The 27,953-nt window shown below is 39.8% G+C and overlaps 1 protein-coding gene across 11 annotated transcripts in view; it reads left to right on the forward strand.

Annotated features, from left to right (window-relative positions):
* FBLN2 (fibulin 2) overlaps window positions 1-27,953 on the forward strand; it is a 112,104-nt gene that overhangs the window by 59,737 nt on the left and 24,414 nt on the right. For all 11 annotated transcript variants that reach the window (XM_035558480.2, XM_035558473.2, XM_050712878.1 and 8 more), the window contains 6 exons: window positions 10,328-10,439; window positions 14,964-15,093; window positions 18,855-19,041; window positions 20,578-20,784; window positions 23,219-23,335; window positions 23,775-23,876. In XM_035558480.2, coding sequence (XP_035414373.1) covers window positions 10,328-10,439; window positions 14,964-15,093; window positions 18,855-19,041; window positions 20,578-20,784; window positions 23,219-23,335; window positions 23,775-23,876 — 855 coding nt within the window. The remainder of the gene's footprint in view (window positions 1-10,327; window positions 10,440-14,963; window positions 15,094-18,854; window positions 19,042-20,577; window positions 20,785-23,218; window positions 23,336-23,774; window positions 23,877-27,953) is intronic.

Here is a 27,953-nt window from a genome sequence, read left to right on the forward strand (position 1 = left end):
TTTTCTTACCTTTTCAAGGTGTGCAAGACTGCTTGGCTGGGCCTGCCACTTCTGTTGTTAACGTACTTTATTAAGTTATTTTGAAATCTGTATTGAAAAATGTAGCAGAGAAAATGAGCTGACACCAGCAGCTTGGGGATGAGTCAGTGAGTCAATCTTCCCAGTTTGTTTCAGTAATGTCCTTAACAGAGATGAGCATTCACTTCACAGTGAATGACTTCTCTGATGAATTTCACTTTTTTTCTTCTATGTATGAATTGGTCATGAAGAGAGAGAAAATCTTGGCCTTGGGCATCTTTTCCCCAAAATGATCCAAGAGGGTTTTTTTTGTGAGCAATTTCTTCATGGGCTCTCCTGCAGTGCAGCTTGGTGCGTATTCTTAGTCGGTGCTGCGTGCAGTTGTACTGATCAAAGCAGATCGAAGCTATCTGGTTGTGTTTTTTTTGGTTGTTGTTTTTTTTTTTTTTTTTCCAACTCTAAGAGTTTCAAAACTCAAATACCTAACAGCTTACACCTGCAACCCAAAAGAAGAGTGAAGGTGTTGTTGGCTTCATGTGGCTATTCCTAACCAGTTTGTGGTGTGTTAGCTCTGGCAGTGTGCGTGCAGCATCTGGGCCAGTAACCATGCCCCAGTGAAGATGCAATTCGGATACAAATGTAAAATCTCCCCTGTGACTTTCAACAAAAGTACAATTTCTGCAATGATTGGTATTAGATCAAATTATGTCTTTTTATGGGTTTCATTATTAAGGTGTGCCTGGCATTGTTAAGTAATTGAACTCCAAAATGGCACAGTGGTTTGACTTAACTCCCAGTCCAAAACAAAGACTTTTTTCACTGCTTCAGTCTTAAAATTTCAAGCAGCAACATGTCTTGATGGATGGCTGTCCCTAGTATTGCAGACATTGCAATAGTTCAATGTAACTATTCAGCTAACATTGAATAGTTATGTGGTGAAACAAATGACTTTTTTGTATCTGTATATATGTATATTTTTTGGTGTAGATAAACACACAAGTAGGGGGAGTACATAAACTGAAATTAAAGCCTAAGACAAACATCCATTTGCTGCTTTATTTTTATTTGCCTTTTTTTTTTTTAAAGGAACATTTTTTTCTGTAACTTATTTACCGTTACAACCTCAGCTCAGTTTGTAACTGAGAACACATTTGAAAGTGCTTTTGTTACTACGTGCTTGAGTTGCAGCAGATTCAGTGACCCTACCTAAACTTCTCAAGTGCTTTGACAGTCAGTCCCTGACTACGTTCCCTGATCAATGCTACACCTCTTAATTTTAACTTTAAGTATAAACAGGGCTGGTGGAAATGTGGGTTTTGAAGAAAGGAGCCTACCTAGCCACAAAAAGCAGCATGCAAAGAGCATGCTCTACCCCAAGATAAAATTCTTTAGACAGGAACTGCAAGGGTAATCGGAACCAGGCTTTCCAAAGCCCCAGCTCTTTTGAAAGTTAATAGACAGCATAAATATACTCTGTGCAATATCTGGGCAAGGAAAGTTGAGGAGATAAATACAGCCAAGACTATGCTGAAGGGCAAGAAACATTATGCCTATGCTGAGTTATTATAGCAGCTAATAGAAAGACGATTGTGTATGAACTGTTTCAGCTTAAACTCAGTGACAGAAGGGTTGATCCAAATGAGCCAAATGTTTAAAAGGCAGAAAGAAAAATTGTTTGGGTTCTTAGCTGGTGAAAAAGGTTAAAGAACGTATTTAGTTGTTTTTTTGGTCCCCCTCCCCTTTTTCAACCTGGAGCTATTAAAGGGTGCTGTCATGGAAACATTAAAGACCAAACATAGTCTAAATTATCTGACCTCTGGCACAGGTAATACAAGTTTTGACTTACAAGGATTATCCAGAACTAACACCAGAGGGAATATAAGGTTGCTATTCATTCACACTTTGAACAAATTCTGCCAAACAATCCTGGCTGAGGTTATGTTGATGTATGTCTCTATTGTACAGTGCGTAGTAAAATGAGAACATTCAGTTTGTTTTATCCAGTTTTTCATTGTGCCTTTGGGCAGACACAACACTTTATATTTTGCCAAGCGAGCCAGCATAAGGAATTTATGAAAAAAAGAATAATGTAGGAAACAGAGCGTTTTCAGGTTGAAATGGAAAGCAGATGCCTCCCAAGGAGTGAAGGCAATATAACAGGAACATGGGTGGATAGTGGGATGGATTTCTAAAGAGACACAGGTGACTTCAGAGGAAATAGGAGAGAGCAGAAAAACAATTTGCTGTATGAAGTTTAAAATGAAGGCAGGTTGCTGCAAGTGTGATGGACTTCACTTACGTTACTGTGGTGATGGCACGGCAAATTGACTCCAGTATCAATGGAAGAGTATAATGGAAAAGAGCATAGAAAGATTAGGTACTGGACTGAAGCCATGAGATGTGTGTTGAACTCTGGGCTCAGCCTATATTTCTCCTGCAATCTGCTTTATTCGTTACTTCCAATAAAGGAACCTAAAAGTCTAATGAGCACAGGTGGGTTAAACCTCTTCCCCAGCAATGAGCTAACTGAGGATTTGATCATGGAAACACTCAAGCACAACTTTCATTTCAGTAAGATTTAGGATCAAATATGCTCTTGAACACTGAGCCACTTTGAGGAGCCTGCAGTAACCTGCACAGAATAAACCATGCACTAATTTATCTGGGAACAGGTCCTGAGGAAAGCTTAACCAGTCCTCATGACGTAAGTGATAGTTCAATTTCACGTGAAAGCAGCTGGTTTCGGGGCTGTGTTGTCACTCTCCCTTACCTCCCTCCCCTGTTTTTGCCAAGATAAATGTTCTTGTCCACTTTACCTTTAGTCATTAAAACGTCTTCCTAGCTGTCTCAGATAGATCAAGTTAAGAACAGGTTACACTGCACAACCAAATAGTGAAATTCAATGAGGGAATTTAATAAAGACTCTCAAACTATTGATAAGAAATGACAACCTATTAAGGGGTAAAGCTACAGTACATTTTTATTATTATTATTTATTAAAGCTTTGAATGAGGAAGAGATTGGGCAGATAAAATACCATTGGAAACAGGTATTTTTCACTATTTGAAGAACTACTTCAAGTTAATCGTTATCTGAAGTTCTTCTTCACTCTTTGCCATAATGTATGGTTTTGTGTCCTCAAACAGCTATTTGATAAGGAAATGCAATACCTTATTTTTACAGTGCAAGCAAATAATTCTTGTGAAATGTGTGTGCTAGGTCTACAGCGGGTCTATAGATATCCTTTCCTTTAAAAGAGAAGATAGATATATATATAACTATAAAAAAAAAAAAGCAAGATTTTTAGATTATTTTTTTTTTAAATAAGGGAGCAGGAAACAAGTCATGAGCATTGGCTAGACAGGAAAAGCAGCGATCTGCTTTGATCCCTTCCTTGACCGTGTGCTCACGGAAGGGTGATGGAAACTGTTCCTGTTCTGCTCTGGTAGCATTTCTGTTCTTTCTCCACTCTTTTCTGGTGGCTGAAGATGATTGCATCAAGTTAGGCCAATCTATCCAACCAGATGAGTTATTATACCAAATAATAGCTTTCTTTGTGAAAAAGAATGTGAAGATGTGAAAAAATGCTAGCTTACTCCAGCGACTCAGGAGTCAGTCTTCATGCTTTGCTACTTGGGAACTCATTATCTGCCACGAGTGTCAGTGGGAAGACTCATTAACTGCTCTCAGAGGCTGGTTCGTTAGCCTCGTGTGTTGCGGGCTGGTGTACAGGTGATGCTGAGCCATGACGCTGCTCCACCAGGCTCTGGGGGGTGGCTGATTTATATCCTCCCAGGACTTGGGCAGTTTCTGAAGATGCTTTTTCAAAATAACATTACAGCTTGAGAGTCACGTCTCTCAGCTTCTTGTGTGGATGAGCAATGAGATCCTTCAAAATGGAGACACATTTTAATGGAGTGCCTTATTTCTAGAAGGCTCTGCATCAGAATTAATCTTAGTGAACAAACTGTTTTGCTTACAAGATCCTGTGTTGTTTTGTTTCTGTTGTTGTTTATGGTAGGTTTTTTTTCTTTTGTTTTGTTTTCTTTCCCCTCAAAAGAGTAAGTACTATAATTGTAGGGAAGATAATTTTCCTCTGGTATAGCAACTGAATAATGTGCTTCATCATAAGAACACGAGCTCAGCTCAGTTATGGGAGGTATGAACATTTCCTCTTTCACATGTTGAGTGCCTGAGTGACAATCCAGCAATTAACAGCATAAATTAGAGCCAGCAGTGGAGAAACAGTGCTGCCTCGGGTCAGGGCTCAGCACGTTACTCTGCCTCTGAAATGCTGCTCATCCCACTGATTTGTGCTTCATCTGGAACGTGGTACAGTGGTTTTCCCTGGCTAATAGGTAATTTTATTTGTGAATGATGTTAGTATTGAAATTTATCTGTGTCTTGGATCAAATGGATATACTGAAGCCCTTTGAACTATGTCTGCCTGTGCCTCTCTGTAGATGAAAATGCCTATCTAAGACTCTTTAATGTGTTATGGCTCACATAGTTATTTTTAGTAGGAAGGGAAATCATTGTTTATTTCAACTAAATGAAATCTTGATATTATTAAAGTTAATAGCCAAGATTTAACTCATCACTTGCTGCTCTTGGGTGGAAAGGTTGGATGAATTAGTTAGTGTGACTGGTCACTGCTGACATCATGGGATGAAATGCTGAAGTCCTGAGGTTCATCTGCCTATGTTCTGGGTAGACAAAAAAAAACAAAACAAACAAACAAAAACCAACAAAAAACATTTTGAAGAGGAGAATGATGGATAAGAATGTTCTAATAGCTTAACCAGTAAGTATTTGCATTACCTCAAAGAATGGATATTTGCACGACAGGAGTTAGTCCATTGGTGCAAGTGTTCTGCAAAATTAAAGTGAGAACGGAAGTAAGTAATGAAATCAGAGGTGTTAAACGACATTAATGTTCTGAGTGGCAATTTAGGTGCAACTTAAATCAGTGAAACTTTAATTTTATGTCAAAAAAATCTGGACAAAAAAAAAAAGACCTGAAATATTCTGTCCCTCCTTGACCAGTCATACAGCTGGCTGATGTTTTACCATTCTTGAAACGCACTGGGGAATGAAAAGATGGCAGGCAGGGTCCTTTGAAAATCTGTTTTGTCTACTTTACTGTTCTTACAAGCTTATTGTTCGTTGTGTGGGATAAAAATAATCTAGGAACCTTTAACTTTGTTTTCCTCAGTGTAATGTTTGAGGTTCAGTGAAACTTCCTAAAAACCACACACTTGCTGGATTTTTCTAGAGGAAAGATGAACGTCCTGGGTTGCAGCACATAAATGCTGTGTGTATATGGATGTGTGACCCCGAGTCAATAGGAGGCCTTCCCACTGCTAATCAGGCTTGGACCATGCCCTGGGAGAGCATGACATTTTCAGGCATGGTGAAGGATGAGTTAAAATTCTCTGGAGGGAGAAACTTCTCTAAATATTTGCATTAAATTTGAAATGTCACTAAAAAACAATACACAAAGTTTTGAGATTAGGCCAAAATGTGCTTTAGTTCATATCTTCAGAGTGATGTAGAATGATAATTGTAGGAGATAAGTTAGTAAATTGAAAACAAGTGAGGAGACATGATGCCATGTTATAGTACAGTCTGAAATAAATTACTTTTTTTTTCCAGAGGAAATTCATAAACAGTAATTTATCTGTTAATAGGTGTCTTTTTAAATGGCTCTATGAAGTATTAAAGATGCACACAGTATAGCGAATATTCAGGATTATGGTTTTCTCAAATAAAATGATTTTGCTTTCCATGAGAGCAAATCTACTTCTAAATCTGCTAATATTGTGAAAGCTTCAAATGAACAAAGCTCTGTTTGAATGCTTAAGTATTTCAAAGTCCGTTATACATGTAGCTTATAGTTTCCAACCAGCGTGGAAGCTATGTGTTCTTCAGTCTTGGGCATGTATCTGGTTGTATATATTTGTTCCTGCTAATGTCTAATCAAAATCTCATAAATCCATGCTAATGACTGCGAGACCTGTTATGAATTATTCAGTTTTTCTAATTCCTGATTGAGATAAAATGTAATAGTTTGTTCATTTTATTATAACTGCATTCTAGATTTAATTATTCATAAGATCGTAACAAAAGACAGTGTATTTTGTAAATATGACTGCTTAATAGTATGGCACTTCAGTAAAGCAATCTGATATTGAATCTTTAGTGAGGAACGAGTAGCTCATTTTTTATTTGAACTATAAATCATGTAGATTACTGCAATATAGATTTGTAAATTCTGCTGTATTCTTGTGTTTTAAAACTAGTGATACCAGAGCTATGGATGTGTTTCAGCAGTAGGTAAAATGAATGGAGTTTCCACCAGGGACTGAATTAAAACTCTGTTGAAAAACTCTTTTATAGCAATATTTTGCAATTATCTGGTACCAGCTATATTTTCTGCCTAGTTTAACTGCAGATATCATTCCTCTCATGTCATAAAGCAACTCTTACACATAATACAGCCTTAAAGACTCAAGTATATTTCCAGCATGTTAATATGGTGCATAAAAGGAAACCATTGCACAGACTGAAGTCCAGTTGCAGTTTGTTAAGGTGCTGTGTGCTCCTGCATTGGGGCCTGAGTGTGGTGATGTGGGAGGTTAGAAATGGCTCCAGGCATCAAAACCCCTCCCCAGCGGTGCTCCACGGGGCGAGGGTGCCATAGGGAAGGCATGGGGACTGTTTTGGGTTGTTTCTCCCCTAAGCCTTCAGAAAAACAAAGGCAACTTTACAGAAATGTGAAGGGCAGCCTCTTTTTCCCCTCAGGGCTGAGGGCTGAAATGAAGCTGTCCATAGCGGGACCCAGTCAGCAGGCCGTACTATGCATGGGATCTTTCTGAGGCGTTCGCTCACCATAACGCCTCTCAGAAGTGTTGGAAGCAAAGCTCTGCATGTCTGCCGACAGCAGGTCACGGGGCCCTCGCCTCCACAAGCAGCTCAGGCTCAGCCCCGAGCTTGAAGTGGGGCTGTCCTCCCCATCCTTGGTACCATGGCTTAGTCGTGTGGCGAGACCATCCCCGAGCTGTGTTTCTTCAGGCAGCCGGAGTGCTTGATGCTGCTCAGCCCCATCACGCTCAGGTCTGTTAAGGCACAGCCATACCGTGTGTGAAATGAGCCCTACGGGGGTCAAAGCACACCGAAGGAAAGGAAATTTGGTCGTTTTCCTCCCATGAGATCTCAGTAATGCAATGTGTATTCTTTCTTTCTCCCCCTCTTTTTTCCTCCTGTTAAATACCGTTTCTTAAGGTGTGGTTTTCTCATGAGCAGACGTGTCATGATAGCGAGCACTGTATTTTGAATGTGCATTTAGTTTTCTTAGTTGCTTTTCTAAAGCAAGTCATGCTGGTGAGGAGAATATACAGTTTCCAAAATGTAGTATTATCTCCTAAATTAACTGCAGCAAGTACAAAGGAATAGTCTTCCATTGAGGAGGTTTGTATTATTTGCAGAAGTGCCAATTTTTTTTTTAACATTGAAGGTAGTACTACATTTCATTTAAACTTCTTAATCTTGCTATCTAATGACTACTTAGCTCTACGAGATTATATATAAAGTTCTTCTATTGTTTGAAACAGAATAACTGCTGTAAGTATGTGACAGTAGAAATGTTCTGGTAACGTAGGCTGTCTCTGTTCCTTGTGAATTGTGCACCATGGATACCCAGATGTTTTGAATTGTAGTCATTTCTGCAAATGTCTCACTTAACTATAAGTGTTAGAGTTTTGAAAACAAAACAACAGAAAAATTGGATGAATTTACAGCATATACCAAATGCAGATGAAAGAGTTCTGCTTTTTCAAGAAATCTGGCGTATTGGAGGGGCTGCCATTTAACACTGTTGTCAACGTGCTGGAGGAGAGGGCCCTCATTTAAAGTGAATGGCTGCAGAGGCGTTCCTATGGTCTTGTAGAGACTGTTTTTCCACATCTTTAGTTTTGTTGCTGAGTTAATTGGAGGGCAGTGCATCTTCAGCAGTGCCATCCTGCGTTAGTGGCATTTTTCCTAAAACTCTTGTAGAGAAGAGGTCTTCCCCTCCCATTGTAGGCAGGACTGATTTGGGAGGGATTTACCTAAAAACTGGCTGAGGGACGACCTTGCAAGTACATGGAGGGATGACCTTGAAAATACTCAGAGTGGGTTGCTGGATGTTGGTCAGGGAGTGCTCAGATGTGGAGCTACTCAAGGTCCATCGCACCTACACATCTACATCTCAGCCTTAGGTTAAGCTTTGGGGTGCTTTTGTCTGGTTTTCTCATAATGGTAACAACAAACCATGCCAGAGACAGGCCTGGAAGGATTAATAAAATGCACAAAATGTTCCTTATCTCCATATAAATGAATTTAAAAGGAAGTGGAGCACTTCAAATGGAAGAGAGCAGGCACTGCTCAAACTCCTCACTGCTGTGCCACTGCCTCTGAGTCTGAAATGTCTTTATTATGTGTAGTGACATGTATAGCACTACTGCAAAATCACAGCCCCGAAGCATTTATAACCTACCTTCTGTCTCTCTAAAAAGCATCACTTCATCATATTTGTACCCTGTTAGCTGGTGAGGGGGAGGCCACCTGCTTTGTGCAACGGAGCCCAGCGGCTGCATGCGTGGTCAGGGGAGAAATCTTGCTGGCGACACGGTGCTGTCCTTGCCAGCTGCTGCCATAGGGAAGGCTCCTTGCACTTCAGCATCAGTTCAGTTGGCTTATGTTAGTGGTTGGTTGGTGTTTGCACCCCAGTAGCGTGGCAGACCTCCCATCGCAAGTTAAACTTCTGTAAAGACTCCAAAAGATACTGTTTCTGACCAGTCTGATGTGGCTTGGCTCCGTTCTATACAGTAGGTACCTGGTGTACTGCAGACCCACTAGTTTGCCCTCTTTCACTGCAACCTGAACGTTTACATCTGAAATGGATAGCCACAGGGAAAAACGTACAAAACAGTGTAGCACTTTACATGCCCATCTCTTTTACTCCGTCTTAGTGCCTACATGTGTATGTGAGTGTGTTAGCAGAATCAGGCCTATGTCCCTCAAGCCCTTTCTCTGATGGTTTAAACCAGATGAAGCCTCAAATTCAGCCCTAGGACACTCTAGGTGTATGTTCTCTAGGTAAGTCCTAGGAGTGAAATTTCTTAATCTAATTTATGGAAACAATTTCTTAACGCTACATGTACCAAGCCTACTAAAAATACACTTGCTAAGTTCTAAGAACTTTAAGGGACTGTGACAAGGAATGCATTTCCATTTGTTGTCACTCGTATGTGGATCTCCATAATTTTAAGTATAAGAGAGCTGCTGAGGCTTGTGTATGCTATATACCTACTTGTGCATGCTCCGTGTGCTGTATTTCATTTATTGTGAACTGTGAGCTAATGATAATGAAGGTCTTGCCACAACAGTCTAGTGACTTACTAAATTAATCTGCATTGACTGGCCAAACATGATTTTTCAGTTGTTTTTTTTTTCAGAGGTGTCAAAGACAAGGTTGTTTTCAAACCAGTTATACCTTTTTTTTCTATTTAAAACTCTAACTTATTTCTGCAATGCCTCACTAAAAGACATTACCAGGTGGTCATGTAAGTCAAGGTACTGCAGGTATCAGTGCTGCCTCTGTCTGTCATTTGTTTTGTTTCTGTAACCTGGAGCTGAGAACTGGTGGTTCTACATGACTGTCACTAGTAGAATGAGCTTACAAAGTATGATACATAAGTAAGTACAGAGCATACTACTAAAATATCGCTTCTAGTAGTATATGTTATTCTGGCATGTTAAGAATTATGTCATTGTACTGACGCTTTGCTAAATTATTTTTCTGTGCTAAATTATTCTTCTGCAGTTAGAAAATTTACACCATTGTAAAACTGAGAGATTAAAATCCTGCCCAGTGAATTTAAATGTAAATAGTGTTAAAGATGCACTTCCATGTAAATTGTATTCAATTTTTTTTGTTTTAAATAACCTGGATTTTGGCCTTCTAAGGACATAGCTGAGTACAGTCTGATATGAGCTTGGATACTTGAAGATTGATTAAGGTGAAATTCTATTGATTCTAACGGAATCAGTGAACCAAGGGCCACTTTCTGAGAACCCTCTCCTTTTCCTTCCCCCAGCAACATCGTATCATTCTTTGATGTTGGAAAATTAAATTATTTTGCATGTAACGAAATAAAATATATAAAAATCCTGAACTATCATTATTTTAAATATCTTTTCAATTAAGAAAGCAAAGTCACACATGACAGATTCCACACAAAATATTTGCTGTGTATGTTTTATACAGGTTCTACAAGGGAATTGATTGAGAGCTGCTGTGGAGCTGGACAGCAGTGGGCTATCGATAACGGGGAGTGCACAGAAATTCCTGTAAGTGGAGTGGATGGTGATATTTGCAGGTACGTAAATCAAAACCAAGCATCTAGCATTAATGTAGAGAGCAGTCCTTTAGAATATATCAGATTATTGTTCTATTTGTGGAATGTCTAGGAGACTGGGAACTCTTTCATTTTTCTGTGTAAATTAATGGTGCACTGGCAATATGCCATGACAAAATAGGAAGAAAGACTTCCCCCTCCCGTGCCTCAAAATCCAATCTAAGCAGAAACCTTTTAAGGTTTCTTCTTCCTCTCTCATGTGAGCAGAACATGAATTTTTGTTTCCCAGTTTTATGCGCATCTGTGGAGTTGCAGATAAATAGAAGGGCAGAGTAGCTAAATGTGTTTGTATTCCATTTGGCAAGTGCTAAATGCAGTGATTATCTGTATCATTAAATGATGTGTTTATTGTCCTATGTGAATGGCTGCTGGTTCTGATGTCTGTGTTCAGCTGGAGGGTACCATACGTCTTGATAATGCTGCTAGTATCAGTAGCATCTGGTCTGCATGAGGATGCCAGGTTTGAACTCATCAGGAAAAGGAGGATGGGTGCAAAGTGACATGGAAAATGTATCGCTCTAGCTGCAATTCATCCCATCTCTCTGTCCTCCCACCGAGTCTGATACAGGCCTTAGGGAGGGCTGTTGGGAAAGTTATCCAAGACTCCAAAGATGCAACAGAAACAGAGTGATCCCAAAGCTTTCAGCATTAAAGAAGCTTGGCATATAGCAGCTTTATCCAAGTTTGTATCGTTGCACCTTTGCGAAGTTACTGGGTGATTAAGATCCCCCACTGAGAACTGGCTTGACATTACTGACCCATACCAACTGTCCATGAAATAAAGACAGATTAAAAAATTCCAGCCATACCCTAAGTAGGTGCAAATCCAATACATTAATGAGTTGCACCTGCACATCTGAGGCTGGGTTTAGATGAAAAATTCAGATCCTAAATGTTCCAGTCTCTGTGAATCCCCTTGGGATTTAACAGAATATGAGATTTGGAGTTCACTTGTTTTACTTTCAAAATTTCAGTTGTGTCCCCGATTTAAAGATTTAAGAAACACCTGTAAATATTCTGCGTAAAGCTACATTTATTGTTGAGAAGTATTTGAAAAAACTTGAAAGGATGGACAAAAACTTACTGCTCTCGTTAGGAGATGTGCCAGTGTGCAGAGCTGGTCACCATGCACATACCTACGTGCTGACTGCGCCATTTTGTGAGCCAGAATGCTCGCAAGTACTGCAAGCTCCTGAGAATCTGCTGTTAATTTGACTCAGGATCTGAAGATTTTAAAAAGCGGAAGATAGGTACTAATTGCACGAATTAGTCACTGTTCTGCCAGGATAGTTGACTGTCAATACCTGGGCCTTATAGGTGACCTCAGTGCCCTGAAGGATCAATTTTTCTGCCGAGGCAAAGGATTGAAGCTCCCGCTGTTTTTGTAGAGGCTGTAGGTTTTTTTATAGAGGCTGCAGATTAAGGGATCTGTTGTTGCCTGGTGCCATTTTTGAGTCTTCAAGTGGCAAAAACTTAAATGTTAAAGCTACTTTTTGAGGTAGTTTGTCTCTGGCCATTTTCTATTTATGTGCTGAATTGGCCTCTCTCTGTAAAACACTAACTGCAAGATGGGAAATGTATTAATTGGAATGATCAAGGTCTGGGTGAGCCTATAGAGTTATACAGGCTGGGATTAGCATAGAGCTTGGAAGCAGGCAGGCAGTGGTGAGCAATGTGTAAAATGTGATGTCCCACTCTGAGCAGAGGAATGTAATTTCTTGCTCAGCCAAGGACATACAAGAAATGATGGTCTTTTGATCCGCAAAAGGGTTTTATGCAAAACCCCATCACACAGTGGTATGAATTTTCTGATCTTTCCCATTTCCCTAGAACTTAAAATGCCATGCAGTAAAACAAATGTTTCTTATCTGAAGTCCTCTTTTTAGATGTGATTTGTCTGTTCCCATGGATGGTACAGACACATCGGTACTGTTGAACAGCTGGAAGAAATTACCTCGGAATGACTTCTATACCAGAGAAGATTGCTGTAACTGGGACTACCAGAAAGAGCTCATCTGTAGCAACTAGATGAATGAACTTAAAATAAAGCAAGTTACAGGAAATCCTTATGTAGTCAATTGATAGCCAGATGTAAAAATATTCCCAGAGTGTGCACTGCTGGCTGTTTCAAAGACAGGATGTTAGGCTGGGTGAAATGTCATCGGACTCAGTTTAGTTGTTTTTATCTCTTGAAATGTGTTTTATCAAACAGAGCAATGTTTATCTGTGTGGCACTTACATCAGCTGTACAAGTATGAATCCTGCTTTTTGCTGAGCCTCTTCATCCCAGTTAGAGACTCATACCAGTTTAGTAAATTGACATCACTGCTCTGCTCTTAACTCGTGAACACTTTCCTAATGTAGAAATATTCTGCATCTTCTCTGAACAACTTGTTTGTATGGCCTGCTGTCAGTAGGTTTGTGAAGAAGAAATGCTGTTTCCAATTCATTTACAGTAATACAGTAGCTAAAACTGAGTTGTGTTGATACAATTCAAAAAAATACTAAAACAAAAAATGGCCAGTGATACTCCAAATAATACTGTTTCTATTATGCATTTCATACTGGAATGGAATTTCTCATGGATAAATGTCACATTCAGAACAATGTGAATGTATAGAGATTTCAGTTTGTTAATAACTTTGCACATATAAAAACACTTCCTAGCAGCATTTTCCCATTTCTAGAAATTTTCTTAATTTTAATTTTTTTTTTACGAAAGTTTCCATGTCTTATGTAATCAACAATAGTTAAGTTACTGGTTCTTGAATATATTTGGGTAATAACCATTCATAGCTCAAAAAAATATATATTTCTCTAGTTGGCAATTCATACTGGATTAGAAAGGTAACTTTCTTGAAACAAAGGACATGATGGTGGTAATCCCCTTCCTGTAATCAAATTCAAACTACCACTTACTGGTTAGGCTTCTCTCATGCTGTCCAGAATAAAAATATTAATTTAAAGCTGATGAAACAGGCCACTTGCATTGTGAAAGTGGCCAAGTGGCTGTCACTAGCTGGTTCCTACTGGAATAAAAGACATTGCTTTTTTTTTTCTTTATTTTTTTCATTTTTAATTGAGACATTAGAATGAAAACTCAGAAATACTTCATTCTCAGAAAAGAAAAGCTTTTGTTTCCCAGGACAACTGTGTTTGGTAGGATTAATAATAGTATCTGATAGACAAAAATTGTTTGCTTGCTAATATTTCTCTTGCAGGGGAGTTGCTTTGCTATGAGGCACTGGCTGTTAAAATGCATCAACCTTTCATTCATCACTATGAGGGCACCCCATAAGGCAGTGTGCCTTCTTGTGACACTGCATCAGCAAAATATAGTTAAACATCAAGGCTATTCTAGGGAAAAGAACAACTTTGCCCAATTCATTCACACCACCAAATCTTCCCCAAACAGAAGTTTGTCTTTACTTGTACCATAATACAGTATTTCAGCTGAGGTTTGACAAGTTCCTCAGTGTCACGTATGTCCAACCTATAGTTCACCTACTCAACGTAATTCATCCAGGAGGCTCCCTGTGGCCTGCAACCCTCAGTCCTCACCCTTCACCACCATAGGTCCTTTGCTATCGTGGGACCAGATGTACGTCCCCCCACCCCAAGGTGTTGCTAGTCTCTGTGCTGCATGAATCTGTGCACAGGTTCATGGAGCAAAGCCAAAGGGACTGGGTGATCGTTTTGCCTGCCCTTTTGTATATGAATGAAAGAAGCAGATATCTCTTTGAAGGGGGTTGGGAAATCCACTGTACAATTTAAAATAGTCAGTAGGCAATGAACATCTATTACATATCATTTGGGAACTTGCTGTTTATGATTTGAATCTGTTTCATTTCAACCTTCAGTGAATCTCATTAAAATGTTTGATTGAAGAGCCATTTATAGGAAATGGATGTTCCAAAAGTACTTCATATAGTGATCAGGTCAACCTTTCTCTGAAGTCAGATGAAAGCTTAAATTCCAGGTTACAATCTGCAGGGGCTATAAAGAGTTTAAAGGTGTTTTGCGATGTGACACTGTCCTTAAGTACTGTCCAGAGCATCAGGCCTTTGGCTGGGGAAGAAGTAAGTTGTGTATGGGAGCATTTTCATTTCCTCACTTTTTAGGGAAAAGGTTTGTCTGTTTCTGAAACCTTCTGATGGCTTCTGAGAAGCAAAGTGTAGGGATGAAGGACTTTAACACAGGTATAGATGAGCTGTAAGGGATATTGCTGACCAGACTTTGAGAGACAGTGACCTCAGCACTTGATTTCCTGAGCCTTTATCAGTGCATCTTTTTATTAAAAATGAGAAAAAAATTATCCTGCAAATGTCATTGGTACAAACTGTATTATATTAGTATTGAGACACGTTAAAGAGAGCTCAAACGTATGCGATGTACTGTGAATCTGGCAGCCCTAGGTTTTTTTTATATCGCATCCTGATGTCCTCTGAATGTCAGTGAACACTTGACCTCCTTGATCCTTTTCAGAATTGCTCAGAAGCAGTGTTGCATCTCCACCATCAAGGAGAACAGCTGCCTGGCTGGCATGATTGCTGCAAAGGACGGAGATGTGTGTGGACCAGAGGAAAGCGATACCTGTGGAGGATCATCATATAAGGTAAATTGTGATGCTTTTGTATGCTTTGTTCTGAATGTGAGTTGTCTTCATTTCATGCATTTAGCAGTAATTTCTTTGTGCATTATTATGGAGCTCGGTAAATTATAAAGTAGCAGGAGTGAGGCCAGGAAATTATGCAGTTACGGATTTTTGCTATTAGAGTTTAGGTGTAAATTGCCTGGAGATGCAGCCCCTTTTAGAACTTCACAGTAATGATGATTTGAATAATTTCCATCTCCATTTTTAAGATTTAACTTGCTGTATTACTTTTGCCTTCTCACTTTGGAAGTAGCTGAAAAGACTATTTTAGTTTTTGTATCTGTGTTTTAGAAGACTTTAGAAAACGCTAGGGCAAAACTCAATCAAAGATATAATGGGAAAATCTACTACCAAACAGTTTGCTTGGGTACAGTATTGAATTGCAGCCTCATTTCTCAGTTAAACAAAACGATAGACTAGAGGAACAAGTGTTTTAGATGATGATGGAAGCTTTTGTTCATAAGTAACGGCAGACCATTAACCAGTGGTACAAATCACAAGGCACAGCCTCAGCTTTTGTAAATGAGATTTGCTTTATGAGAATCAGTGGAGCCAAACCAATTTAAACTAGTTTGAAGATTCAGCATCTTGCTTGTTGTATTGTTTTTACCAGAAGAGTGCATTTCAGAATTCATTTCACTCTGATAATAATTTACATAGCTATATCTAAGCTTAAGTGCAGCTTCTGTTGTCTCAGCAGGAAAGTCATTAGTTCTGTCTGTTCTTATACATTGGTGATTCTTGTGGATAGCTGTTCACTGGAAAAGCAAAATGCATGGATGTCTACTCTGGAGTTTAAAGTTTAATTAGCTATGCCAATTTGTCATTTTCAGAGCTGCTATCTACTTGGGTCTGGAGTCTACCACTAGCATACAAAGAGAATCTGCATTTGGAAACGCAAAATATTTCTGAAGTATGACACAATTATTGTTCTTAAATTTTCACCAAGGGTCTTCGGCATGCCATGCAGAGCATGAGACATAGAGTAAATCTTATCATACATGTCATTCCTCAGGAGTAAGTGGAGAGAAAACTTCATCATTCTTGTCTTAGCTGAAACAAGTTGCAAAATATTCTCGTGGAATAGTTCCTTGTGCTGGTCCCAGTGTAACGTTTTCCTTTCCAGAGGATTTACTTGCTGGTAACAAGTGTGCATATGTCCTCTGCAGGCATTTCAGAGGTGGGGTCCTTACTTTTGCTTCAAGGTAAATGTAGCAGTGCCAGTTCTTAAAATCCAGCTACTCAGCTTGTGATCAATGCAAATTAATCTTAGGCTGATTGTACCTGCTGTTTAAGACAAAAAGCACATGCTTAGGAACTTTTTACTTGTGCATGGGGGCACCAAAATGCTGTCCAGTTGTACAGGGTTCTAGGAATGATTTTTTTCGAGAGGAGCATAGAACATTGTGAATGAAACAGTGGTTCTCAAGGTATGATTGTCAATGTTGATGTAAAAATAGTCATATTGGTTGTTAAATGATTTATAGAATTCTGGTGAAATTCAAAAGGTGGCTAGCAGAAGATCAGAACCACTCAAGTTTTTGCATTTTAGAAGGAACTTTTTGGTGAACGTTTTTTTTTTTTTTTACTGGAAAATGAGACAGTTATATTAATCTGGAAAATATGTGAACCCAAGAGTGTGTGACTGATTTAATACCCTCTGTGATGCCTGCACAAAGGATAAACTGTGAATTAAAACTATGACTGAAAAAAGCCATACTTCTGGTGGCAAAAATTCCAACATTTTACAGTGCTTTGGTAAAAACATATATTGTGGTTAACTTTTTTTGAATATTGAAACTGAAAAAAATGTACCAGAACTAAAAAATATTTACAGAAAGTAGAATTTTCAGTTGATGAAATCTTGAATTAGGGAATTCTGGACTTGGGAGGATGAAAATAGGAATTTTCTCATTTCTAGCATGACCATAGTTTAATATAATTAGATATATTTTTTTTTAATAATTAGTTTGAACATATGGCTTTGTCCCTTTAATATCAAAAATAATTCAGCATCTTCAGGAGCTGTATTCTATACTGCTCGCAAACATATTTGGGTGCCGATGTCAGGCTGTTTTGGGGGGGGGAAAGCCAAATCTTTGTGCATGCATATTTGCAAATGTGAACAGTGCATAACTTTTATCTGTGATGTTTGGGGACCTTTCAGATTAGAAATTATGGACAGAAAACAAGAGCTATTATCAAAGGACACACGTGAAAAGCCCAAGAAACCCTAAAGCTACGGTGTTTGTCTCTGGAAGTGACTCAGCAGAAGAGTTTCTGCAGCCTGAGCTGCTAGCAAAGAAGTTTTCATATCTCCCTAGTGGAGACAGGCTTTGTTTTAATGTGAACACCAATCTAGGATTGCTACTTATGAAACATGATTCTTTCCCAGTTCCATACTGCGTCCAACCCTTACAACACCGCTGCTCTCGTTTGCTCTCCTCAAGTCAGAGTTCTCTCGGGAAGTGAGAGCTTAGTTCAATTTTCTTCTGTTCCGTCCTTGGACTTTCTGTTGACATAGCTAACTAGTGCCAGGTTGAATTATGACCTGCATTTTATGTGTCTGACGCCTGCCCGTTCACAGGCTGAAGATCTGAATAGGCTGAAATAGCTTCTCTGGGTTCAGAGAGGCTCTGTGAGTTTAGCTGCAAACTGTAAGTGGGTGCTGCTGAGCTGGATGTCTTGATTAGCACAGGAGTTGCAGAGGGGAAGGGACTGCATTTTATAACTCTTCCATCAGAGGGAAGGCATCTTAAATGTATGTATTAGGGGTGCCAGGACACTTGTATTTAAATCCAGACAGGCATTGTCAATTCACATATGACCTCTGTGTGTCTCTGAAGCAGACACAACTCCTCAGCTGCCTTGCTTGATTAGATATCCACTGTCTATACACAGTATGGACTTTCTGAAATGCGTTTGGAGTTTGATATAACTTATCTAATACCTTTGTGGCCTAAATGTGCAATAGATTTTATGTGACTGAGTAAAGCACAAGACTGTTTTTGTCTGCAGCCTGCAGCAGAGGAAACTGCAGGAGAGACTGCCTTTAAGGGTTGCCCCATTGCATCAACCTAACAGTGAAGCTGATGCTTTAGATTCGCTCAGGAAAGAAAAGGAAGGCAAATGGCTCACAAAATACAAGCTGGCCTTTCTCTAGGCACTGTCTAGGCAGGTGTCCAGGACAGTCAGGTAATTAAAGGTCACAGTAGGTTTGCAGGGCAGTGGTGCGTAGAGGAAATAGCCTTTACTGACATACTGACAGCTCGGGGGCTGCTGCTGATCCTTGTATATATGCAAGGTATTTGCAATTCCTTTCACATTGCTTCAAGCAACTAGCCGTTTTTCAAGATCTATCTAACACAGCAACATACAGATCTGTGTTGTTTTTGCTTATACAAAAAACAAAGTAATGGCTGGGTGCAAGAGCTGGAAGGAGGTGATCTGCAGTACTACTACATCCTTCCATGTGAAGCCGCTGAAGTTGGTGTCACAGTGAGACTTTTTGCTTATCCTCATTGTGATCAACCCATTTGTGCAGGAATGGCAAAGACTAGCACAAGTAAAGCTTTGATGTTTGCAACTGTCTAAACCCTAAGCACTTTTCCAGATGCTCCACTGCTAAGGAAAGTGCAGATCAGTTCCAGGTGTGTGTGTGGGCTCATCCTTGAACCAGACTTTATGAAATCCTTGTTACTAATGGTCTCTTTCTTTTTCAGCAATGCTGTGATTGCTGTAATCTGGGCCTGCGATTAAGGAGTGAAGGGAAAACCTGCGAGTCCAACATAAATCTGGGCTACCCCTGCAGTCATGTGATGCTGTCCTGCTGTGAAGGGGGAGATCACTTTATCCAGCCAGAAATAAAAAGGCATCCCGAACCTTTGCCAACAGTGACACCTGAGAAGGGTTAGTGTCCGTTTTTAATTTGAAGACGTTGCAGATACAGTCTCTGTCTCACACTGATCCTCAGAACATACCTTTGCTGTAGTGTTTGAGTGTCCCCCGCCCCGATTGCATAGTGCAGGGACCTGCCAGATAACAAACAGAAGTGCTGCTGCTTCTGGGTGATATGCAGAGTATGCCATGAAGACCAGCTAGATGAGAGATGAGACCTGCCTGGCAGTTTCTTCTTCTTCTTCTTCGTCATCTCCTTTTTTTGTTGTTGTTGTTGTTTTTTGTTTTGAACAAACAAACAAAAAAACTTAAAGACCTTTTTAGACCACTGGTGGGCAGGAAGCCACTAGCCCTTTGTAAGAAGCAAAGCTGAAGCTGTTGATTTTCTTTTAGCAGTCCTGAAAGATTTTGTGTGAAACAAACTATGAGTTTTTTCCAGACAAAGTAGCCCCATGCATTATGTTAGCAATGAAACCTCCAGGAATTAGATTTCCTATTGTACTGCTGAACATCACAGGAGCTTTCCCACAGCATACACTGGAGAAGCCCTAGAGCACTGCAAGTTTGGTTTTATTCTTCCAACATATGAGCATGGTGATGCTGAAGAGGTCAAATCCCTGGGTAAATCCCTGAGGTCAAATCCCTGCCGTAAAAGAGGCATGACAAAGGGAGCATGACAAATCTGGAGCTTGGACAGCTATGCTTCCCTCAGCCCAAGGCCATACTCCTTCCAGCATCACTCTGTAGCCACCTGTCACACATGAATTGCTCGGTAACCTCCTGGATATGCTAGGGTTCAAACTTTGTCCATTCTCCTCTCATGAATGAAATGTGTATTTTCTCTTGCCAAAAAGAATAAGGATTTATTTCAACCTAGCTGAGACTACACTGACCGAGGAAATTTACATGTATGTGTTTAAGAAAAGCTGACTGAGTAACTCACTGAACAATTCATTTAATATCACAGAAAGTCTTGACAAACTTGGTCAAGAACTGAAAAGAAGGATAATGCTTTTGCCAGTGTTCAAAAACAGTAAATGGGATAGCCATGTCAGTATGAAGTGGGTCCTGGAATATTTGTTATGCTATTAATATTTGCTATATTGTTAGCTGCAGAAGTAGCTAACCAGTTAATAGTGGTTAGTTGAAGAGTCTCCAAACTAACTGGTTAACTTTTTCTCCTGAAATTAAAAAATTGAATGTGGTGTTGCAGTGGGGACAGTTTCAGATGAAGCTTCAATGTGATACCTTAGTACAAATAACATCAATGGTGTTAGTGAGCATGAAAGTTGAGCTTGTGACCTCTCAAGGTCTTTTCCTCCATGGCTCCTGTGAAATGTCTGTCCGTCCAGCCTTACAGAAAGAGATAGTGGATGTGTCCAGCACAGTGGTCTTATCTTCAGGATGGATGGATTTTCTCTTGTCCTTGAAGTAACCGTTTTGGATAGATTTTACTGTATCTGGAGTTTGTGTGAGCAAACGCTCTATCCTTACAGACCTAATGCCAAAGCACCTGTTAGAGAACCAGCATGTTTTGTTCTCTGTTAGTTTCAGAGACGGAAGATCACAATGAAGCTTTGTCCATCAGCAATGAAGCTGAGCTGTCAAATAACCTGCCTGGAGATGACCTGGATGAATGTCTTCTCTACGGTGGGGAACTCTGTCAGCATTTGTGTATAAACACTGTGGGGTCCTACAAGTGCTCCTGTTTCCCGGAATTCACTTTGCAAGAAGATGGGACCAGCTGCTCTCCAGGTGAGGAAAACGGGGAGAAAAACCATGAATGATGGTGTCTTTCTGCCACCTTTACCGACCTACCAAGCATTTCTTCAATTTCTCTGTAGTTTCTATGAAGATTTTTGGTGGGTAATGATGCACGGATGTTTTCCCTGGAAATTGGACAGGTTAATAATGAAAAGAAAAACAACCCCTCAGGAAACTTAGATTACACTTAATTTTTGTATATCTGTAGCATGATATCAGGGTGGGTATTAAATTTATTCAAATCAAGACCATTTTAACTTTTCAGAAGAGGATTTGTAAAGATTGTTAATGGAATACCTTTTCTTTTTAGAATCATGTTCTATTTTGCAGTTAGCTTTCCTTTAGATAAACTTTATTCAGTTCAGACACACAGCAGTGCTTCCTGAACTTCAATTTTTATGTAAAATCATTAACATCTTTCAGTGATGTAAAATCCAAATATATAGTGTAGTGGAAGTCTTGAAAAGAATGTCTACTGTGTAATAATCGTATTGATGTCTGGAGTTCTCCAATGGCAAGATTTCAGATCAGATAATCTGAAAAGTTGAAACCTTAGATTAGTTACAAGTGCTTTCAATTATTTAACAAGCACATGAAGTGTTGCCATCCCATGACAAAATTCCTTAGACTTCAAATACCTCCTGCCCAAGCCAAATGATGAGTATTCATTATGTCACTTTTCTCAACATGATATTACAGTACTTACATCAATAATGTGTTTGACTGTTTCTGCAGCAGCTGATGCTCTGTTTATGTTAAAATTCTGGGGAAAGAGCCTAATCCAAAAGTGTTAAAGAAAATGGTTCTTATTTTAGCTCTGCAAAGTTTGGCTTGATCACTCACCTGGAGCATAGCAGTGTTTTTTGTTTTCCTTTGCTTTGCTTCTCCCATTACTAACTCTGTTAAGTGCAGATTTGGGTTAATACATCTTGTATCTGAGTAGTCGGTATTTTTGGCAGTTCTGCAAGGCTGCTGTGCCAAGAGGTGTTGGGTGGTTACAGAGCTTGGTTGAGGCAAGGGTAGAGGACTGGAATGAGACATCTGAGACACATAGGAAGAGCGAGGCAAAGCAGGGCTGCTACTGTCATTGTGGAGTCCTGGGTCACGTTATGGGCTGGACAAGAGAGATGGCCGAGCAGGGCACTTCCCTCACTATTCATGGCTAACAAATACATGCTCTGCCTAGCAGTGTGGCATTCTGGCCTGTTGTTCCTCGTTTTTTCTCTGTGTACATGCACGTCTCTGTCCTGTGTTCTGTGCATGGAGGCCCACACCAGACCGTTTTAAATCTCACACTGCTGGTAATTCTTACTCCTGTGATTAGATATAATACTTTATGTTTCTACCTGTCCTAGAGCATTTCCTGCTCTGGGCAGAACCCTGAATGTTTTTGTATTTAACTTCTGCATTCTAAAAGTGTCATACTTTTCCACGAGGCTTAGAAGTGATGTTCTTGCAGCTGCTCCGTGAGGCAAGGAGAACGTGTACGTTGCTGAAACATCAGCTTCTCACTTCTCTGCTCTTTGGGGAAATCATTTTAGATATGCCACAATAAAGTGTCTTGCATTGACCTCTCCTGTGTTATGGTCCACTGTATGTCTGTGGTTTGTTTTATTTAAAATGAAATCACCCTTCCCCATACTGCAAACCTATATAGCAATTGCAGTTAGTCATTTACTGTTGCCATTGTTTGGTGGCTCATGCTTTGCTCCAGGTGATGCTTGAACTCAAATGAATGAAAGAATTTAGCCTTATGGATTTAGATTTCCATTCTGATGATATTTAGAAACTGGATTATTCTTATTGATATAATAGAGCTTCTCATTAAAAACAAACAGAACACTATTCACTTTGTCGAAAATCTTAATAACAGCAGCTGTCATGTTTACCACTTCGCTTTGTAAAAGTCATTCCGGAGTATCCTGCGCTTGTAAAGGTGAGCATCTGCTTTTCATCTGTGTTGAAATAGGATATACAGAATGAGTTTGTTGAACTTGTTTTGAGTTCTGCTTTTTTTCCCTCCCGTGCACCAAAAGAAAGACACCCACTGTCTTTGCAATATAACAGCATTATAAAATTTTAAATTAATACTTGGTTTGACTCATAAGATGTTGACATATTTTACTCTATGGAAGTTATTTACAACCCAGCTTCCTACTCTATCCATGACGCGTGTGAGCATCTCCACTAACTAGCAGCACTCTGTGTACATGCGGTCATACTGTCACAGTTGTTCTCATCAAACACTTGGCATCTTGCAAAACCAACTGTTCGGCTCCATGCACAAACAGTTGTCCACATCACCAAAATGTTCCTTACTACAGACCCTGAAGGCATGGGATGATTAGGACCAGGGCTCTTACTATGGGGTGCCTGGTGGATGTGATGCTGCCCTTAATCCATCTCTGCCCACCTTGCCTTACAGACCCTGACGGAGGACAGGTGACAAGCCTGGAAGCAGAACCCACTGCCCCTCCAGCAGCCTCTCCTGCTCAGCCTCTTCTCATCGTGTCCTTACAGGAAGAGCAGGATAAGTGCAAAGGTATGTCAGAGGGGAAAACTGCAGATGCAAATGGGTGAGGAATGTTAAAATTCCACACATCCCTTCACCGATGTGATTGCAGTGCACATCCTTAACTTGTTACTGCTGGCACAAGCCTGAGAAAGTTGTCAGGGGAAACCTGAGGGGGTAATTTGAGGCTGTACTCTGATTTCAGGGTTATTACACACCTGCTATTTAGTTTAAGGTAACCAGCACAGCTGTGCAGTGTAACGTGCCCAATAGAGGTGGGATTGGCACAGGTGTGTTTCTGTGTGATTGGAGGGTTGTAAGCAGCGATTAGGGCTGCCTGGACAGATTGTTCACAAACTGCACTTTCCATTGTCTATGATGGGAGTGTATTTGGATGACCTAGAGCGTTGTAACTTCAGCTGATCTGTGTTGTGAATGTTAATGTATTTTGCAATTTTGCTTGGTATAGATAATGGTCCCTGCAAGCACATCTGCAATGTTGTGGAAGAAAATGTTGTATGCTCATGTTTGTCTGGATATACTATCATGGCTGATGGGATTTCTTGTGAAGGTAAGTGGTTATGGTTCACCACAGAGACATGACTAAAACATTATTATATAGACCTCATTGATCGCAGACCCCAAGGTGTTTTCTTAAGGGTTCTTTATTTTCAGTATTGTGCATTGCAAGTGGCAGTACAGAGACAAAACTGCTGCCTCTGAGACCTTTTGGCAGAAGGAATAGCAGGTCTTTTATAGGTAACTCCTGAAGCACATCTATCTAGTCTGCCTATTACCTGGGTGAGGGCAAGCCCGGTTTTGTGCTCATTTCCTCTGATGTCCCAGACTTTTTTTCAGCCCTCTAAGTGTCTGTTCCCACTGCTGTTTGTCCCAGAGTCTGACTGTTCAGCTATGGACTCGCAGCCTCTCTTCCTGAGAATGGAAGCAACTGGCAGGACCTGGGCATGTCTGCTGCCTTGGGGAACCATCTCAGAGCTACAGATCTGCCCAGTGACCTGTTTTTTGTTGGTGGTGGGTTATTATTTTATTCATTTCTGCTGCCTTGAAAATGTGAGGTTTCACTGGTACAAAGAATGTGCCACTGTGGGTTGGTACAGCTCCAAGCGTTTCACTTGACAGTGAAGTTCAGGCCTGTACCATGACGAACAGTGAATTTCGAAGCTGCATTATGATCCTTCACATTCTATACGTTTTAAATGTAAAGATTTTGGGGGTGAGAAGCAATGCCTTGTGACATACCTTTATTAGACATTTGTAAGTATGGGAGCAACATCCAGCAGTGAAATGTGAGTAGAAGTTTCTGATGCTCAGAATTGCTCACAAGTGATCCACATCCCTCTTAATCTCAGATCTTGTTGAATAACAAATCATTTTGATGGAATTCCAGATAGCCTGTGAAGAAAATGGGAATTTAATATCACCAGATAAATATTCGCTGTGCAATGCTTACTCAAGTGTGGTGGAAGCTAATTTGATTAATGTCGGAATCAAAAGGGGCATTTCAAGGCATTCACTTTCCTGCAGGAGGTGAAGAAATTCACAAATGTCACTGGAAGTAATGAGTTTAAATTGCAGCAAGAGACATTTATAATCTGTGTTAAAATAAGTATTTGATGGTAAGGATGGTTATGCACTGGGACAGGTTTCCTGGGAAGAGTGCGTGTTGCACCTGTGTCACTGCCTATTTTTAAGAATATCTTCTTCTGGAATGACAAAGGTGCAGGGGTGTGAGCAAGGACTAGATGATCTCTGAGGGTTTATCCCAGCTGTATTTTCAGTGTAACACTGTATTTATTATAGCACATGCTTATGTGGTAGCTCCAAGACACTTCATTTAGAGATCTCCAGCGTGAAAGAAATGTTTCATTTAAGAAATCGTTCTAATAGCATTCTATTTTTCCCTTTTGGTTGCAACATGTTGATATAGATTTGGATGAGTGCCTCACAGGTGCTCACGCTTGTTCCAGAGGACAATTATGTGTGAACACATTGGGATCATTCTACTGTGTCAACCACAGAGTGATCTGTGCAGAGGGCTTTATACTCAACAGGCATAGAAAATGTGTTGGTAAGATGATAGGTATAAGCCATTCACCACAGCATCATAATTCTTCATGCTCTGCAATGCATTTAAACCATTTGTACTAAAAGGTTCTCTAGCCATCTTTGCATATGACATTTCAATACGAGTTAGTAAAAACACATGTTCACCATTTGCTCAGCCACTTAACATCATGAGTTGTATGCTATTTGGCTTTTTCCCTAGCAATACATTCTCAGGATACAAATAACTGCTTGAAAGTCATAAAAGTTCATAGGTATGATGACCACAGCAGTTCTCATGACTGTTAAACTGAACTGACTATTATAGCAGTTGATCTCTCTGGACAGTGTCAATACTGCCAAATCCCCAGACATCACAAAACAGCAAAAGTTCATAAGAAATCTGCCTAGGTTGAGGCAGTGGAAAAGATCTGTTAAAAAAAATGATGAAATTTTAAAATTCAGATCAGTCCTTTGATGATTCTGACACAAATTTCTTTGTATAAAAGTCAAGGATGCATCATAATTTTGCTGTATCATCCCTGCTGTTTAACTTCTTGTAAGAAACTAATCTATTTTTACGAACGTATTTGTGAGGATTTCATTTGCTTTAAGCAGCCAGTGCCTGAGCTTATGAAAAAGTTTCTATTTGGAGTACTTTTCTACAGGCCAGTCTGGAAGGCACTTGAGCTGCAGTAGTGTTATGTGATAATGCCTGGAAAAACCAAGCACCTGGAGACCTCCAGCCACTAATGAAAGCAGTGGTGCTGGGGCTATAATGTCATGGGTGAATACATTTACCTTCTTCCATTCCTGAACTTCTCCTAGTGTTTTTAACATTATTTTTCTCACCATCACAATCTCGCAGTATCAGAGCTTTAGTTTTATTCCTATCTTTGAAAGCTCTATGATCTCATTGTAGTAATGAGAACATATGGCATTGGGGCATGGTGAAATTTGTATAATGTCATAGTTTAGAGCAGACGTTTGGTTTACCGTCTTCTGGGTTTTCCTTAAATTGTCAAAATTGGATTATTATTTTTTAATCAGAGATACTGATGAGCATGCAAAATAATGAAGTTATTTAGTTTAAATGAAATGGCTGAGAGAACAACATTGGAAGGAAGGAAGCCTCTACAGCTAAAATACCAGACTGTGAGATGGACTGTAGTATTTACACTTGGCCAGTTTGTGTGGTGCCTTTCATGGCTTTCACAGAGCCCCCAGCACATACTGCACTTCTGAACATAACGTCTGGCAAGTGAGCAGCTGAAGGAGCTGCCTCACCTTGCTTTCTTCTTCTGGAAAATCTTGCCATTAATCCCTTGCTGTTTTTTCTGCACTATGCAGTAGGGATATATCTGTCCTTTTCTGCATCTCTCAGCAGTGTTTTGAAACTAAGTTAATGCATGTTTGTAAGCAACTTTGGCAGAAGATGCAGTAGAAGATTCCAAGTGCTTCCTTTTCTTCACTTTCTTCCTCTCCTGTCCTCTACCCCATGACATTATTTTTATAGTTTTATTGTGATTGATGAAAGATACACCTAAGGCATTGCTAATAAAATGGAAGATACAACTCATTGTAAAGCTAAAAGATCCTCTTCCTCACTAAAAAACAAAGCTCTAGATTTAACTGATGCTTTTTTTTTTTTTAACAGGTATCCGTGTTAAACAGTCTAGAATACTTTGATGTTTCTCTTCTGTTGGTTAGATACATCCTGTGTTCTCCCCACTCATATACAGCCCTGCTCTGTGCGTGGTGCCTGGAGAACATTTGCTGTATTTGACATTTTTGCTATGTTTCTAGTCGAAGGGGAAAGCCACAAGCATACTGTGGTTTCTGATTTGTGCAACTGCCTCATTTGCAGCCATATTTGCCTAAGTTATCCTTTTCCAGCTTAACTGCTTTTGTGTTCTATCTCAAACACCATAAGGAAAGCTTTGGTAATTTGTTTGCAAATTATTGTTGTTTTAATTATGTTGCTATTTGCATATTTTAGGGATGGGAGGAACAACCCTTGCACAGCAACAAAACAGCTGATAACCGTTTATCTGTTGAATTTCCTTTAGTCAAACTGTGGAAGATTATAATTCCAGGTGCATCCAAGAGCAGATATCCAGAATTCCTGAAAGCCAACCACGCACAATGAAGAGTCACCAGCTGTTTAAATAGCTCGCACACACTAGCTTTGTGTAACTGTGAACAGATATTGAAATGTCTTTAGGGCTGAGAGCTCCATGTTCTCCAGAGATAAGAGCCAGGTCGGGTCTTTTTTAACTTGGATTGTTTTTCCTGGTGACTTTCAGGCAAAGTCATTACCACCACCCACGTGCATGCTGATGGGAGACTACTGTTTTATTTTCTTTGCTGTTCTCATCTAAACTTTTCCTCCTGCCAGAGTGACCAGTAAGTGGTCATTTTATTGCTGAACCATAGGGACTGTGCATCGGCAAAGCCACTAAGAAACAGGATAGATGGTGGCAAAATAACAACAGGTCTAAATAAAACAGCTGTATTCCATAAAATAAATTGACATGAAGTGATTTGAAGAGAAAGAATTCATGAGCAACTACAGATGCAGAAC

This window comes from Cygnus atratus, chromosome 10 (genome assembly GCF_013377495.2).
Source record: "Cygnus atratus isolate AKBS03 ecotype Queensland, Australia chromosome 10, CAtr_DNAZoo_HiC_assembly, whole genome shotgun sequence".
Taxonomy (NCBI): Eukaryota; Metazoa; Chordata; class Aves; order Anseriformes; family Anatidae; genus Cygnus; species Cygnus atratus.